General features: G+C 47.5%; 1 protein-coding gene across 1 annotated transcript in view; it reads right to left on the bottom strand.

The window, feature by feature from the left end:
* Positions 1–18036, bottom strand: part of Tbc1d22a (TBC1 domain family member 22A) — a 287423-nt gene that overhangs the window by 186535 nt on the left and 82852 nt on the right. The window contains exons 5-7 of the mRNA XM_051160164.1: positions 12919–12989; positions 6029–6157; positions 4015–4077 (exon numbers count right to left, since the gene is read on the bottom strand). Of these exons, the coding sequence (XP_051016121.1) occupies positions 4015–4077; positions 6029–6157; positions 12919–12989 (263 nt within the window). The remainder of the gene's footprint in view (positions 1–4014; positions 4078–6028; positions 6158–12918; positions 12990–18036) is intronic.

Raw genomic sequence — 18036 nt, 5'->3', positions numbered from 1 at the left:
AAAAGCCTACACCAGGTGCGCGCGCTCGCCCCCCCCCCCCCCCGGTACACCTCTCTCTCTCTCTCTCTCTCTCTCTCTCTCTCTCTCTCTCTCTCTCTCTCTCTCTCTCTCTCCCCTCCCCCTTGCAACTTTGAGAAAAGATGTGAGCTCTCAGCTACCTCTCCAGCGCCATGCCTGCCACCAGCTGCCATGTTCCCTGCCACAATGATCATGGACTCACTCCTCTAAAACTGTAAGCAAGTCCCCAGTTAAATGCTTTTTTCAGTAAGTTGCCTTGGTCATGGTGTCCCCTCACAGCAATAGAGCAATAACTAAGACATCAAGTGACACTTCAGCCCCAGTATTGCCAGGCTATGGACATGTCACCCAGTGTCACTGTTCATTGCTCTAATGCAGCATGCCCATATGGGGGAAGAAAATCAATGAGAAGAAACAGGGCACAGTGAGAAAGAGGGACCAGCTTCTCTCTGGAAGGGCTGCATACCAAGGACAGAGTAACAGGTGGTTTCTACTCAGCACTTCAACACAGCTCATGGTGATGAGGACAGTAAACATCAAATGAAGTTCTTGTCCTTCAAAGCTTAGGGTTGGGAGTCTGTAGTACAGTCACAGCAAGAGCGGGAGCAGTGGCTGCTGCCAGGGCCTTCAGCCACCTGGCAAGCACAGGTATACCTGTGGCTCAGGAGGCCTGATGGGCAGGAGGGCAGCATTCTGGAAGCAGGGAAGAGCACATGCCCCCAGACCTCAATCCCATCCCCATCCCAACCACACCTAGGCACCTGGGGATGAGGATCTAAATCTGGGCAGACTGCCACCTCCATTTAAAACATTGTCTAACAGAAGAGGCCGGTACTCCATTGGTATCTGCATCTGAAGAACAGCCCTTCTTTCCCAGGCACAGGTGGCTGTTCTAGCCACTCACAGTTGCAGATCAAACTGTGTTTTCACACTCGAGTCTGTTCATGGGAACAAGACATCACAGCCCAGCAGCAACCTGGTGGCAACAACTAACTTCTGAACCTGACACTGCTCTAGGAAGCAGGGGGCAGACAACAGGACAACTGTGGAAGAATGGCCACTGGGCAGATGTTGACCTTGCCAACATCTGCATTTGAATATGGGTCTTCAACACACAGCACTGGCCAAAACAGCTAAGTGTCACGGGTGATGTTATGATGGAATTAATTCAACAAAATGGACAGGGACTAAAAAGCAAAAGATGGCTTAGAAGTGATTTTTCTTTCAAATAACAATATTGGAGTAAAAAAAAGCCTGATTTCAGGAAACACCCCAAGAGCCCCACCAAGCTGCCATGTGAGATTCTGCACTCACGACCCACCTTCACTTTCCCAGACCCCATCCAGCAAAGTAACTCCATGTCACCAAGCTAAGTAACTAGGTGACGAGCAGTACCACAGTGCCAACTCACATGGCTTTGAAGGGATGCACCTGTTCCTTCCTATCTCTGTCTTATTATTATTCCCTGCTAGTGGAATGCAAATCTGAGCCAGAGAACCAAGCAGCTGCTTGGACCCTGGGGTTAAAGCGAAGCCCACAGTGGCAACCACTGTCTAACAAACAACTAGCTCTGGAGACAGTAATCAACTGCTATCTCATGAAGCTACCATGGCAATAGATTTGCTGTCACCGTGGATAGACCCCAACTTCCAAGGTGCCAGAAATCTAATTAGCTCCTGCATACTAGCCAACACAAGACCCACCTTTCAGCACTTTCCCTCAATCCCCTGCTCCTCACTTCATATCCCCAAATACACAGTCACACCTAAGTTATCCGCGGTCACCCTTGGCCAGCCCTGGTTAGTATGCCTTCCTCTCCTAGAGGCCTGCCTGTCCTGCAGGCTGCACAGCCTCTGCTCAGCCCTGCCAACTGCTAAATATGTACACCTCATACCTCTGGAGGAGTCTCAGGCCGAGGAAAGCCCACTGCAAAGGGGGTGCTCAAAGTAAGAGGGCTAAGGCCTGACCACAAAGCAACGGCGGTGACTCTGTACCATAACTGAGACCAGAGGCCACAAGACCAGCTCTATGAGCAGTGCGCCAAGTTTGCAGGGGTGAAAAACCCACACATACAAAGACTAACCAAGGTCTATTTTCCATTTTTAAAGAAAAACTTAAGTAAAGAGGAGGTCATAATGCATTCCCCTTGTTTCCACACTTGGTAAGCACAGCAACTGAGAAGGGCAATCAGGGAGAAGAGCCTCAGAGCGGCCGCTTTCCCTTTTGTGCTCCACAATCTACGAGCACTTTTACTTCAGCAAGATCGGGATTTTTTAGCAAGCCAGGGATGTCCACATTTCTAAATGCATTTAGTAGGGGGAGATAAAGATGAAAAACAAAGTGTTTCAGATAGTAAGTCTACTTTAAAGAGATACACTTACCTTAGTGACAAAAATATAAAGGTTAGGAATAAATCTAATAAAACATTCATAAGACCTTTCATAAAGATTTGCCCTGGCCTGGTGGTCCAGGTCTGTAATTCCATCTACTTAGTGGGATGAGGCAAGAGGATCTGAAATGCAGGGCATGTGCAAGCTACAGAGTGAATTCAAGGCTACCCTGGACAACTTAGACAGACCTAGTCTCAAAATAACAAGTAAAAATAGGGCTGGAGAGACAGGTCAGTGGTAGAATACCTGCTGAGCAGATCCAAAAAGCCCATGCAATTCCATTCACAAATCAAACAGACTTAAAAAAAAAAAAAAAAAAAAAAAGCTGGCATCCTGATTTTGAAAATGACATGAATGAGTGAAGAAAAAATGACCCAGTTGACTCTGAGAGAAAGAGGGAAGCACTAATGTCCCCATGGATGCCTGTGAATGTGGCACAGACAGAGCACTGAGGTAATGAGCCCAAGTCCCTGCACAGTCCCCACTGTGACAGACTGCTGCCCATAGGTGCTGCCATCAGCTACAAATTAAACACATAGTGGAGATGGGAGAACACTTCCAAGACAGATGTTGTGGAGAAAGTTCTTAAAGTATCCCATAATAACCTACGAAGGCATCACATTCAACTCAGCAGAGCTGAGAGTGTCCTATCAAGTAACCGTCAAAGAATTAGAACCCCAGACGTATAAAGATGTCAAACTTATTTTTTTAATGGGTGAAAAAAAGAAAGAGGGTGGGACACACAGTGACAAGCATTTCCCAGAACAGGGACACAGCAGACGCCCATCTCTATCTACAGACAGGCTCCTTACGCGCAGCAGCCAAGGAAAGCAGAGCCAGGAGCATGGTGAGAGTATCTACCAGACAGAAGCTCAGGGGCCTGTCCATGTTCCAAAAACTGCCCACGGGTGGAGATGCAGGCTTCTGGTGCTGCAGGGGAACTTGTTCTGCAGACCCCTCCAGGAGACATGTTAATGCTAGCCTGAGAGCCTCGGAGAGTCTCACAGTGCTACAGCTGCACAAATGGACAGGAGGAGTCTAGCAACACTGTCCCAACAGCACCATATTAGGAAGTGCCCAAGCCTTCATCCTGACTGCTACACAACTAAAAGAAACCACAAGCTGCAGGGACTGAACCGCACAAAGGATGGCACACACAGCTCAAGACACAACAGTCACGCCACACTGCTTCCTTACTGGAAGTGACAAAGAACTGCAACTAGAAGTCGGTCCACTTTGGGGGCAGGGCAGAAATGGAGCTGAGGTAGTAGAACCCTGGAACTCAGAGACAGCTGGTCAGCACTGGAGGAGTTCTAACTCCTAAATTCAAGGACATAAGTTTCTACTGTAAATACTCACGCATGTATGTGTATATATATATATATATATATATATATATATATATATATATATATATATATATATATATATATATATATTTGTACGTACCAATTTTATACACACAAAAAATATTTTTGAGAACTACCAGAGATTCCCATGCCCACTAGTTATGGATTTTGGGGGCTCCTGGACCCAGCCCTCGGATGCAATGAGCATCAGCACACATAGACCGGCATCAACACTCCCCAGCCAGGGCTCCTCTTACCTCTGTCACCTTGGGCTGAAGAATCAGAGCTTCCGGGCTCATCCGAGGGATGTCAATATGGATCTGCAGATGCAGGAGAGACACATGCTTATCTTACAGGATGAAAGCAGTCCTTGATATCACATGTGCTTTGCCCTTAACCTGCTCTGTCACCACGCTCCTCTATAGGAGGTACCCAGAAGCACATTCCGCCTGAGCAAGGCTCACCTGTCCTCAGGTGACAGTGCTCGCTGCATGGCTAGAAACAGAGTGGGGCCCTCAGCTCCTCAGTAACATGAGCCAATGCAGTCAGTGAACATTGATTTTTTTTTTTCAACCTGACACTGGACGTGATTCAAGGACACTGACAGTGCCTCGGGTTTCAGCTGCGACAGGGCTGTCTGTAACACAGGCCTCATTCTCCTCTATTTCAGTGTCCATGAGGAATCTAGGACACATTAAAGGAAGCATTTGAAAGTCTCTGCTGGTGTCAGCGGACTCCTGCCTGAGCACCTGACATGAGAATCTTGGCGATATTTGCCAGCATTACAGTGGAGACTGCCTGTGGGATCAAGAGGAGCCCCCAACAGGAATACCCTGAGCATGGCTGGCACCACAGGATGGCTCCACACCCCAGGAGCACACCCCATAACAGTAGTACAAGCCTGCCCAGACCAAAGGGAGACAGCATACTTTTAACCCAAAGGGGATGCAACAGTTTAGCTCCACCCTTGTCCATGTGCAAAGAGGCAACTAACATGCAATAAATGGAGCCCGCCATTTCACTGAGACTAGCTGGCCTATAGCCAAGAGTAAGCCCCTTAGATTCAGCCTACACATACACACACACACACACACACACACACATACACACACATACACACACATACACACACATACACACACACACACACACACACACACACACAGCCTGCTCTCTGTGTCCTTCCAAGGGATACTGGAGACACTCACAGTCTGAGTCCTCAGCACAAGGGAACAAGATGAGATAAACTTGTGAAACAAATATACACAGAGTACAGAGAAGGAAACTTTTTTTTATACAAAAACAATCAATGTGTACTTATTTAATATACATTGTAAGGGTTCAGGCAGACTTAATTTAAAAACAAGTAGAACAAAAATATCACCACAGCTTAGAAATAAGTAAAGGATACATCATGCGCAGCCTTGCTAAGAGACACCCACATAGACCAGCAAGGTCAGAAAACTCAGGAGGGCCACATGCAGGAGCCCAGGCCTGGGTAAGGGCCAAGGGTGCACAGGTCCACTAGCAGGGCATCCTGGGGAGCCACCCTCAGTGCACTGCTCTCTTCTGTGACAGTCCTGTAGACAGACACACTGTGTGCTGGGCTCCTGCAAGATGACAAGTAGGCCTGACCTGCCTCTGCCCAACACCAGCAAGGACAACTTACACAACAGCCACAGGCCATGTGTTTCTTGTGCAGACAGGCTAGCACATGCATCATACCCCACATCTTGCTCCTGGCCTGCCTCATCAATTACAGGCCTGGGAAAACAGGGGAAAGGCCACATAGTCAGGAGGACCAACCTACAGAGAGAAAGCCAAGCCAGGCAAATGTTATCTCTACCTAGCTCCATGTGGCCTGGACATAAACCTTCAGTGAGAAGCAAATACATGATAGCCAAATGCAGGAAGGCACTAGTTCAGGGCTCAGGCCAAGGTACCACATGTCCTCCAGAAGCAGGCTATAGAGGGCCAAGCACAAGCCAAGGCACCACACGCCAACCATCACCCAAAGCAGGCATCAGTCATCACTAACAGATCTCAGCATCTATTTTATAACCTGACTCAAGCCTCATGCTTTACCTCAGAGAAGGAACTCAAACAAGACAGATGCTGCCGCTGGTAGCAAATTGCCATTAATTGCTTTCAAATGTTTATTGATAGAAAATATAAATCTGTGAGCCTGATAGATGAAACAAGTCCCCGACAAACCAGCTCCAAATCCCAGTCCTGAGTGATAGGTGGGAAAGGGAAAGACCTCACACACACCTGACGATACGTGTCCTGGTGAACTTCATCATTCCTAGAGTTGTAATAATGCTCGATGAAAGCAAAGTATTCCTTCTGTTTTCTCTGCAGTGTGGCCGGTCTTCGGTCGACATTGGCAGGAAGGTAACCCTGAGGGAACAAAAGAAGCGCAGGCATCCATGATCACTGTGCATCATAAGAGTGAAGAACAAGAGCTCAAGTCCAGAATGGCACAGGCATGTTGGGACCCACCTAACACAGGAGAGAGGACTCTGTGAAAACACAAAGAACACAGTGGTAGGACATCACACACCACCAGCCCTCCCCACCAGTGTCGCCAACCAGCTCTAAATTACCACTCACATCCAACAAAAAATCGTCTGATGGCACCCAGACCCGGTTCCTTCCTAAAGCACGGTATGGAGATGCTAAAACAGGGCTTATAGCCATAAGGAATGGGGAGTCTGTCTGGTCTCACACTTACACCGTGCACACATACACACACATTGCATTTATGAGCACAAAGCTGTCATGTGGACAAGTGTGCATCATTCTCCAAAGCCTCTGGGGCTCCAGGCACTATGCAATACATAAAACGGACACATTTCCAGAAAGGAGAAGGCAGCTGCAGTAGCCTCCAAGGTGTTGTATGTGGTTTCTTATCTATTTCCCTTTTCTACAATTTAAATTAATCTTAGATGATACATAAGATATAACCTTAAACTTTGTCCTCCTACGGCCTTGAGGAGAACTGCAGGCAGCTGAAAGACAGGAGGCACTTTCCATCACTCATAGTGATGGTGTTCTCTGCAACCTGTACCAGCCCTCACACCTGGACCCTAGAAGTGCTAGTTTCTCACTGGGGTTGAGGGGTCAGTCTGGAACTCTCCAAACAGACTCACTCAGAACCTAGGATTGTGTGCACACTGTCTTCTGAGACTCTGCCACCTTCGGGGATGAGTCTGCATGACGTGTGTAAGACCACACAGCTCTGGTAAGCTACTTATGCATGAGCAAAGCTCACTGGGTATTCTTGAAGACTGTGGAGGTATGCTTCTCTGATTTTTCAGGGCTGACTAGCAAGGGGAAGAGGTGTTGCATCGGAATGTGGACAGAAGTTTCTAAGGAACTGCCATGTCTTTTCCAAGGAGATGACACTATTTCACTCTTCAGCCAGCAATGACTGGAGCACACTAGATGGATACACCATTCCCCTGGCCACAGTGACCTAGAGGCTCAGAACTGGCGAGGAGACCCAATGCGTGGAGCTTTTCTTTGTTGCTTTGGTGAATCAAGGTGAATACAGGCAGTCTGAGCAGGGGCAGCCAATCCTGGAACACGAGGGTGAGGCACAAGCTGTTCTGCAACCTTGTCGGCACATGGTTGCTCCAGCAAAAGTTCCCACGTTCACCGTGCTTTGTAGCTGTCCTCGAGAACATGGTCAGAATCTGCATCTCCCAAGAGGCTGTGGGTGACACAGCCAGGGGCAAGCACAGATGCAGTCCACTTCCAGTCAGGTCACTGTCTTCCTTCCGGTCTGCAGGGGAGGCCCGTGGGAAGCATCCTCACCCCTGCCTGCAGAGGACTGCTGTACCCCAGTGGTGTCATCCTGTGGTGAAGATCAGTCCCTGACTTGGAGAAAGTCCCACTTGTCGATGTACAACTGGTCCTTCCAGGAAAATAACCATTACTCAACATACAGGCAGGCTCATAGGCTATACTTGAAAATCATCGCCAGGCACAGCTAACCTATGCCTTTAATCCCAGTACTTGGAAAGCAGAGGCAGGTGGATCTCTGTGAGTTTGAGGCCAACTTGGTCTACAGAGAGAGTTCCAGGACAGACAGGGTTACACAGTGAGATCCTGTCTCTAAAAACCCAAAACGAATAGATAGATAGATAGATAGATAGATAGATAGATAGATAGATAGATAGAATCACAACCATAGTCCCAGTGTGATTAAGTGTCATTTGACAACAGGAGATATCAACTGAACCCACACCTGCTTCTGTAAATAGCATCTTGTTGGAACACACCGTACCTGCTTGTTAAATAATGGCTGTTCCTGTATAGTGCCCACAGCACTGCATGGCTGCATGTGATTATGTGATTCATGGGCTGACATACTGACTATGGAGCCCTTGTGAGAACACCCGCCAGTCCTGCAGAGACATCACCCTGAAGGCAGCACAGCCAGGCTGTGTTCTACACAGACTTACATAACCTGTCCCATTTCGAACACACTGTTTCCAATCATCCAATATTTTGAAACACACATTGGCCAACAACGCCTGGTTATTTCCTGATAGGAATTCCTCCTACATTTGAGCTTTGAGCACCACAGATCCTAAAGCTTATTCTCAAGGAGCCCACAGGAGGGGACCACTGAAACACCCCAGCAGCCCTCTTACACACGTGTTAAACACAACTCGCAGGTGAACAAACTGCAAAACGCTCGCTTGATTGCTTTCGAGGGAAAGGCTCACACTTGTGGCACAGCACTTGGCCAAGAGGGAAGTACAACTGCTACGCTGGCTTCCCCGCTCTTCTCTGCAGAATGGAGACTGCCATTATGCAGCTGCGTGTTCGGCCGCACACAACAGGTGCAGCACCAACAGGACCACAACCAGCACGAGCGTCACCCACCTGGTAATCAGAGCCACTTGCAACACACCTGTGGACATCACAACAGAGCTCTTACTGCTAGGGACACCGCCCTGACCCTGAGCCAAAGGCACAAAATTATGAGGGTAGGATACAGACAGATGCAATAATAGGAATTTCTTAATCCAGTTAAAGGCTGCCCCAGAGACAACAGTCTGGGCAGTAGGCTTTGCCCGCACCTCCATTCTCCTGGAGCTATCTCAGTTCCAGTTCATGAGAACATAAAGAACAACAGTTTTCTACGATACATCTTGTTCTTTGTCTGGTAACTGACCATCCACATCTCTAAGGGAGGTGTAGTTCCCCACCACGCACATGGCACCTCAGTGCTCCTTTTGTTCTAGCCATTTAGAGCGACCAACGTTCCTACTTTCAGATGGGGAGACAGACGTGGCAAACCAGTGGCATGATCAGAGCCACAGCGATGGAAGGCTGGACTCAAGCTAAGGCCTCCCCACCACATCACCCCTGCCCTTAACCTGCAAGCCCACATCTGACAGGGATGCCAGCTGACCCAAACTCACAGAGAGCTTAGGCACAATTCACACAGAGGCCTTGTCACACAGACATGCCAACACCTGTGTTCTCTGCGCAATATGGGGAAGAAGGTGACTCTGGGGAGAAGCCAGAGTACGGAGAGCTGTCCATGTGAGAGGTTCATGCCCCACCGTCTCTACACTCTACACCTTCTCCACCAGGGGCCTAGTGAGCCTTATCTCTGTGTAAGGCTTTGAAGATTCACAACAGACCACTTTACCATAGCGGTCCTCAATCTCCCAGTGGCCTCTTGTCACACTCAGGATATGATCTGAGGCTGTCTGGGCCCTGCCTGGTTGTCCTCCTCCCTGGCCAAGCACACCTGCTCCTCCCTCACTCTGACAAATTTTCTGCCTTCTAAGAGGTTTGTTAAACATACCTCAAACACCACACCTCCCTGCCCCAGGGTCTACCTCTGAACTCACTATTTCCTCTTCTGGGATCCACTGGTTCCGATCACAGGCCAGGCAACTCTTAGCAGATTCTGTGAATAAAGCTTGCAGAGAACGCAGCAGCTGTATGCAGCACACTCCAGTTCCTTGGCTGCTTCAGTGCAGGAATGTAGGGCCACGCAGCTGAAGCAGGCCTACAACACTGACAGGGCTGGCCCCTTGGCTTCAAGTCTGATAAACTGCTGCTAGGATGTCTGGGGCCAGAGGCAACCCTTGCACAAGCCCACAGCCCTCAGCAGGCTCCACCCTCCCTCTGCTGTCTCCGCCCCCAAGGGTATTGCTTCTGCTATTGCTCGGTCATCCTTCTTCATCACTCATGCCAATCCACTCGGGGGACCAAGGGGACCTCATGATCTACGCTATACTCAGTGTGGACAGTAAAGACCAGACTATGTATCCAAACAGCTGCACAACCCTCGCTCAAGTCCTAGCTCAAATGTCTCCTCTCAGTGAGGCCACAAGGACCATGTACATCATCAAGCACCTCTGCCAACTTCCCTACTCAAGGTACTTGCATCTCGCCCCATCACAATGGAAGCTCTCACTTTCAGCTCACAGATGTCCCCTATCACAGACACTCTGCAAATGCTTGTTGGATGAGTGGATGATGGCAGCATGATGAAACCCAAAGGAGGTGACACAGAAGTAGGGTTTCAGAGGGAGACTAAATCAGCACAGTTTCCTGCCTTGCTTTGCTAGTGACAATAGAAACAACGGAAAACTAGATAGAGCCTAGAGGTGTGCAGGAAGTAGGTCCAGGCTGGGCAAAGACCAAAACAGAGCCTGTCTGATGAAAAAGGCTTGGTGCTGCATTCAGTAGCCTGCACGAAGAACCTAGGCTCAGACAGCAATTCAGAACAGTGGGGTCACAGGGTGGTCAGCAGGGGCAGGGTAGGCACCCATACAGAAGTGCTACTGGCGTCCTTAGGGGACACAGTGAGCATTCTTGGGATGTTTCCTGCTCCCTGAACACTAACCTAATGAAACACAAATTCTAGAAGGCAAGGATGTCATCATAAAAGGCCCACCCATTCTACCATCCCCTTCCTAGAGGAAAAAACACATGTGCAAGTGGAGGCCTCTTGATAATTAAGCAAGACTAGAAATTATGCAAATGAAATACATTCAAGTATGCAATGAATTTTAAATGACAGAACTACAGAAGACTTAATTGCTGTATTAGCATGCTATAAAAACACTAATCATAAATGTAAAACAATGCATGCAGATACTTAAATCCAAACTGTCCTGGTGACACAAAAATCAATGTGTTCCCTCCCACTGCGTTCATATGCAAAGCGCCTGCAACACACTGAAAGAAGATCTGTTGATGCTGGAGCCTCACTGTCATTTTTAGCCAATATCCTCACTAGCATAAATGTTAAATGTTTAATTAGTTTTTGTTCACTCTTTCTAAAACAGTTACTTTTTAAAAAATCAAAAATATGATTCTCTTAGGGACTAATTTTGAAAAAGGTCCTATGCTGCTTGCATGTAATTTAAAAGTTAAATACCATCCGTGATGTTTAATGGGGTGCTCTGGCTACCGCGCTCTTCACAATAAGGGCCACACAGGAAGATGTATCCTCTAAAGCACAATCTCCTCTCATAAGTTAAAAGTAACACTTGTCCACGAACACTAGAATTGGGCTTATAACAAACCCTGGGCATACCTCCTTGGTGATGAGCAAATTTCTCGCTAGCCTGGAATTTACCTTCTCACCTGTCAGTTCAGGCCGGAGAATTACCCTAGTCCTCCTGCGGCCTTGTAAACTTGCAATGGCCGTGGAGACACAGTGTTTAAAACCTCTCCCTCACCCCAGGAACTGGCCACCCCTTAGTACCATCCCAACCCCTCTTCTTGGCTGACACTCAAGCCCTGAACACCTCATAGGTACACTGTGCCAAACTGCACTGGACTTATTCTGTTGCATGCCTGAGCCCCTGACCTCTTCCCAGGAGCATCTGGGTCTCTCTAGCCGTCACTGTTTCTGGCCAGGCCTCTACAGTTTTTCTTTGGTTTACACTGCCAGCACTCCTAAGTACAGACTCCCAGGTCCAGACCAACAGGGTGGGGCCACCCAACACTCACCCCACCCCAACCCCTGCTGTTCCTCTGATGCTCTGTGCTCACTGACATGGCAACCACTGCAGCTAAGCAGCTCAGGGCAATGCTGATATGACTTGCACAGGCGCAGAAGTAAAGGAGGGAGCAGGAGCAAGTGCCTCTCCTGAGACTTTCCACCAAGACCAGCCTGTTCTTGATCATCATAAAACTATGATATAGGGGCTTTCAGGCATTCACATCATAACTTCCTACAAACCAATCAACAGTATGTAACCTCTTTCAGAGGACATTTGGAAGCTTAAAAACACAAAACAGAGCACAAGTGATCGCAGCAGGTCTAGCCTTAATTGCAAGAGATATTTAATCAATAAATATTTGCTGTTCAGAGCTGCATCTGCATTTAGGATTACGAGGTACTGAACTGAAAATTTATTACGACTCATTAGCACAAAAGTCTTTTAAACACCAAGAGTCAGACTCAATTTAGAGTAGGTGCCTAGAGTTCCCCGTGACTGAGCTCTAAAAATAAAACAAAGGGAAAGAGAAGCCGGCTGCCAATAAACTCTTCTCACGTCTGGTCTGAAGCCAGGGTAAGCAGGCGAGGGCATGCAGACAGCCACCAACAACCACAGAACTTCTCTTGAGGGCTTTTGGACAGACCAGCAACTTAGTGCTGGGGCTCAGGGCGCTGGCCCCACTCTCCACCACACAAACAAGCTATTTCCAAAACTTCCTGCTCTGTCTCCTTGCCCTCTTCCTTTTCCTGTCCTCCTTCCTCCTCTTCCTCCTCCTCTTCCTCTTCCTCTCTCTCTCCTCCTCCTCCTCTTGTTCTTATTAAATAACAGCACTGCCATACTTCCTTGCTGAGCTGTGTGGTCGTCTGTGCTGTGAGTGCCTGAGTCACCAGTCTGCACACAGTGACCCTTCAGTGGTGGCAGCTGGAGGGATGAACACAAGTGTCATGAGCTGCTGCTTGTCCTCACTTTCTGCCAGACTTGCCAAACCAACCTTGAAATTAAGCTAAAACTAGACAGGGCCTTCTTGGACACGGCAAAGGCCTATGTCGTTATGCAACCAAGAAAGACAAGTGTGCGGCCGTGGCCAGCAAGCCATACTCCTCTAGTCAGGAGCCAGGCCACTGTACTCCCAGGAGGAAAGTGGGTAGGCTGAGCATAGGCATGTGGACTTACTGAGAGAAGTTTCCATGTCATTGGACGTACTGGCTTTGGGATTCCAGACCAGCTCAGCTTCCGTAATTCCTCTGTTGGAAGAAAACACAGAACAGAGAAAAGCAGGGTTACAAAAGGCTCTACAGCATCTTACCATATCCCATCCATGTCCCAAGGGGCAGGGAGCCCCAAAGATGGAACCAAAGTAAGCCTAGTAAAGCAAAGTGGAGCATAATCTGTTTATGTTTACGTCTTAGACAGCCATGTTTGTCAAAAGTGTCTCTGGTGCCACCCTGAGACAGGTGAGGAGACCTGGCCCCGCCTCCCTGGGGCAGTAGCTTGCAGGGTAGTAGCTTCCTCCCCTCCTGCTGGCTCTGTGTCCCCTTGAACCCACAAGGCTACCTCTTTGTTTAGAAGCTTAGCTGGCCCTCCTTCTTTCTCCCACTCTCTGCTGCTTCTTTTCTTTTTCTTTTCTTTCTTTTTTTTTAAGATTTATTTATTTATTATGTAAACAATGCTCTGCCTGTATGTATACCTGCAGGCCAGAAGAGGGCATCAGATCACATTATAGATGGTTGTGTGCCACCTTGTGGTTGCTGGGAATTGAACTCAGGACCTCTGGAAGAGCAGTCAGTGTTCTTAACTGCTGAGCCATCTCTCCAGGCCCCAACTCACTGCTTCTTAATGTCCATCCAAGACATCTTCTCAGCACTGGTCTCTGGGAGGGGAGCTTGTCTTTACACATAAGAGAGCTTCACAGCAGGCAAACACAAGGTGTAGATGTCTTGACAAATACCACCAAGGAGGAAAACCAAAGGACTGGCCAGAGAGAAAGGGACCTGCAGCCAAGGCAGCCTCAGAGGGTAAGGAAAGTCACAGCGAGACAGTGGGGAAGGACAGTAGGCCCTGCTTGTGCCTGTCTCCAGTGTCCCTGGGTGGCTAGAGAGCTCATGTGGATGTGTAGGCATGTCCACACACTCCAGTTCCAGCAAGACAAAGACAATTGCTTCCTTTGCTTCAGTTAGAAATCTACTACTAGACTCTTCTAACAGCTCGAGCTTGTGATTAATACCGGGAATAAGAGAAGTGATTACAGAGGAGACTTTGGTAATATAATCAACAAAATGCAAAGTCCTGACATCTAATCTTTTTCCAATTACTAAAGTCTAAGTAAAATAAGTAGAGAGTAATTGGCGACAGCACCAGCAATAACCTGCACTCACAGAAACCTCAGCAAACATCAAATCTCCCCCAGCTCCCTGGGATGCCATGGAGAATGGGGACCTAACATTCGAATGCATGCCGGAAACAGTGTTTGCTAACCAGGCTCTGGCGCCTCTCCCTCCTCACAGCTCCTCTCCCTCCACACAGCGCTGGTTTCTGGCTATGGTATATGGAGAAAGCACACTGGTTAATGCTCTCTAACCCCATCTTCACATTAGAACTCTCTCTCTCTCTCTCTCTCTCTCTCTCTCTCTCTCTCTCTCTCTCTCTCTCTCTCTCTCTCTCAAGAATCTTGAACATACAGCATGTGATAAAGTTCTCCTTTTGTCAAGGCTCAGTGTTTAAAAAGAGCTTTGCATATATTGTCTCGCTGGCTCCTCAAAGCAGCTTGGATTAATCAGGGCTGTGAGCCATGTCCATGAATGAGAACTGGTCTCAGAGAGGTTAAGTAACTTGGCCTTTAATACCAGACTCTTTCCACTGTATTAACTCCTATTCTTAAAGACTTTGTAACACAGTCAGACACCACTTATGCATACAGAGATCCCAAAGAAAGTCTTAACAGATCCAAACACTGTACTATATCTGAAGAATAGTACACATCACAAGACTCACTCCAAGAGTGCAGGGATGTGTGTGTTGAATCTGCTGATGGGGAAAAGTCACACTCTGCAACCACAGACACCCCCAATATACTTTCCCTCTCTAGAAGAATGTTGCCTGTGCAAAGTGCCCACAACTCCTGAGAGCAGCACTGAAATGCTGAAGTGAGATAAGCAGCCAGCCATACACAACCCAATCAGCTCCAGAGGAGGCCTGTGAGATGCTGATTCATGGCTAAGCCCCTCCCCCATAGTCAATGTGCAATGGGGCTGGGGTAGACACTGGGAGAACAGCACAATTGTTCAGGACTCCAACAAAATCCTCATTCTTAAGGAATTCCTTAAAAGCCACCATTTTTTCTTCCTCTGACACTAAATATGAGACTAAGGACCATCACAGCCATCAACCTGAGCACCCTGCAGCCAACTAAAGAGAGGAAGAAGCAAGAACAAGGCAGGAAATGTAGGTCCACATCAAGTAGGATGGGCAGTTCACAAATTTGCCTAAATCAACAGCTTTTCCCTGTGTAACAGAAAAGTGAAAACTGTGAACAGTTTGAGCCTAGAAACTGTTGGCCTGCATGGTGGTGCATACCTTTAATCCTAGCACTTGGGAGGCAGAGGCAGGCAGATCTCTGTGTGTTCAAGGCTGGCCTGGTCTACAACTTAAAGTCCAGGACAGCCAGGGCTATATAGAGAAACCCTGTTTAAAAAACAAAAACAGTGAAGGCCACAAGAGGAAACGTGCAAGTTTCCCTTGGAAAAGCATGGAGAAAGGCAGGTGCCAGGTATAACAAGGTGTAAGGTACAGTTCCTCTGGGGTAGGCAGCCAGAGATTAAAACAAATTAAAAAAAAAAAAAATGACAGCCATGAGCAACAGCAAATATGGCCTCCATGCCTAGCACTGGGGAAGGCTCACCTCCCAGCCAAAGCAAACATAACCAACCACTCAAAAGAAAGGGCCAGAAGGCCAAGGAAGCTAAGTGGGGAATGTTACCTCTGGGGGGGTCACGCTGGGTTCCTTAGAGAACGTGACAACAGAAAACCTGAGCCAAGAAGAGTATCCCTAGGCCAGGAGCTGCTCATGTAAACCTGGCCTGGTGTGGACAGCAGACTGGAGGGCCAAGAGCAGACACAGGGAGACTGAGGAAGCTCAGCCTGCAGCTGCAGGGGAGGGCAGCAAGAAAGAGAAGCAAAGACCAGGCAGAGAGATGCTAAACAAAAGCGAGACAAGTCAAACCAGGCTTGGATACGTGGGCTTCGGACTGGAAAATTATGTACACTGTCACCCAAAAGAAAATGTAATTTTAATACAAAGAGAATTACAATAATCTTTGCTGAGTGTATCCTAAAATTTGGCAAGTTCATCTGGAAAAGCAAGGACCTAAGAGGGCCAATAAAATTCTTACAAAGAATAATGTGTGAGGGGAGATGTGGGGGGGGGGGGGAGAGATAGAGAATATGTGGGAGGGGAGAGAAGAGGGGGAGGGTCGAGATGAGACATATGAGAGAAGAACATTGCTTTAATTTAAAGATAAATAAATAAAAGAATAATGTGGGGCTGGGGAGATGGCTGCCAATACAGTGACTATCACATAAGCGTCAGGGCCTGTCTTTCAATCCCAAATATGTATCTACACAGGAGCACATGTTGGGATCTCGGAATGCCAGGCAGGAGTAGTAGCCAAGAGGATCCCTGAGCCTGAGCCTTGCTGGCCAGCTAGTCATGACAAATCCATAAACTCCAGACTCAGTGAGAGACTCTTTCTAAAAAAAACTAAGTGGGAAAACTTAAGAAAGAAACATGACATCAACCTCTGGTCTCTATGCACAGTGCACACACATGCACACAATATACCATACAATAATAAAGCCAGGCAGTGGTAGCACATCCTTTAATCCAAGAACTTTGAAGACAGGGGCAAGGAGATCTCTGAGTTTGAGACCAGCTTGGTCTACAGAGCGAGTTCCAGGACAGCCAGGGTTACACCAAGAAAATTTGTCTTGAAAAAAGCCAAATAAATAAATGAATGAAATAAAGACTGTGGAGCTGGAAAGATGGTTCAGTGGTTAATGCTGCCCTTCCAGAGGACCCAAGTTCAATTCCCAGCAGCCACGGCAAGTGGTTCACAGCCACCTGGAACTCCAGCTGCAGAGAATCTGACCCTTCTGGCCCCTGTGGACACCAGCACTCACATGCACATACCCACATGTGGACAGGCTCCTACACATAATTTAAAATAATAAAAATAAGTCTTTAAAAAACATGCTTAAAAAAAATAAAGAACCAGATGTGATAATACACGCTGTCAACCCAACACTCAAGAGGCAGAGGCAGGAGGATCTCTATGAGTTCAAGGTCAGCCAGGACTACACAGAGAAACCTTGTCTTGGATAGATAGATAGACAGATAGATAGATAGACAGACAGACAGACAGACAGACAGACAGACAGACAGACGGGAGGGATAGGATGATAGTAGAGATTTGTAGTAATTGTTAAAATCCATGGTAGAGCTACAGGCATGAAGACAGGTGCCTTCTGTGAGGGACAAGGGAAAGAGACCCATGAGGCAGGAATAATGGTTCAAAATCAAACCTATGCACACATGAACACTGAGACATGATAAAGTGACATTTACCCCAACACTGTGCCTAGTTCTAGAAAAGATTCCATGTCTTCCCGCAAAAGCAAGGTCTGAGCGAGCCACGTCTCAATGAGGGTAGCCTGGCTGCTTCTGTGAATGAAGGAAAGACTACGGCTCTAGAGGGGACAGAATCTTCTGCTATGTTTTAATGGGGAGAGGCCTTCCAAAACAAAAGTGAACCTCAAAAACTACAAACAAAAGGATTAATAAACTTAATACACAAGTTAGGAGGTTGGGGTACAGAGATGGCTCAGAGGATAAGAGCACTCTGACTGCTCTTCCAGAGGTCCTGAGTTCAATTCCCAGCAACCACAGGTGGCACACAACCATCTATAATATGATATGACACCCTCTTCTGGCCTGAAGGTATACACGCAGGCAGAGCATTGTATACATAATTAATAAATAAATTAAATCTTTTTTAAAAAACAAGTTAGGAGGTACAATGATAGAAACTAGACTGTTAAGTGGCAGGCTTGACAGTTTCAGGTAGCATATGAAGTGGTCCCCCCACTCAGACATGAAGAGCATACACAGAAGCTGAACACAAGCCACCCACAGAAAAATAAAGATTCCCCAAACAAATGGTCGAGGCTATACAAAAGCACAAAATCCTTGATGTGATCAAAAAACTACACGTTAAAATAAGAAATCCACCAAAATAA

This window comes from Acomys russatus, chromosome 17 (assembly GCF_903995435.1).
Source record: "Acomys russatus chromosome 17, mAcoRus1.1, whole genome shotgun sequence".
Taxonomy (NCBI): Eukaryota; Metazoa; Chordata; class Mammalia; order Rodentia; family Muridae; genus Acomys; species Acomys russatus.
Note: the sequence above shows the minus strand (reverse complement) of the source record. Positions and strands in the feature narration are given on the sequence as shown.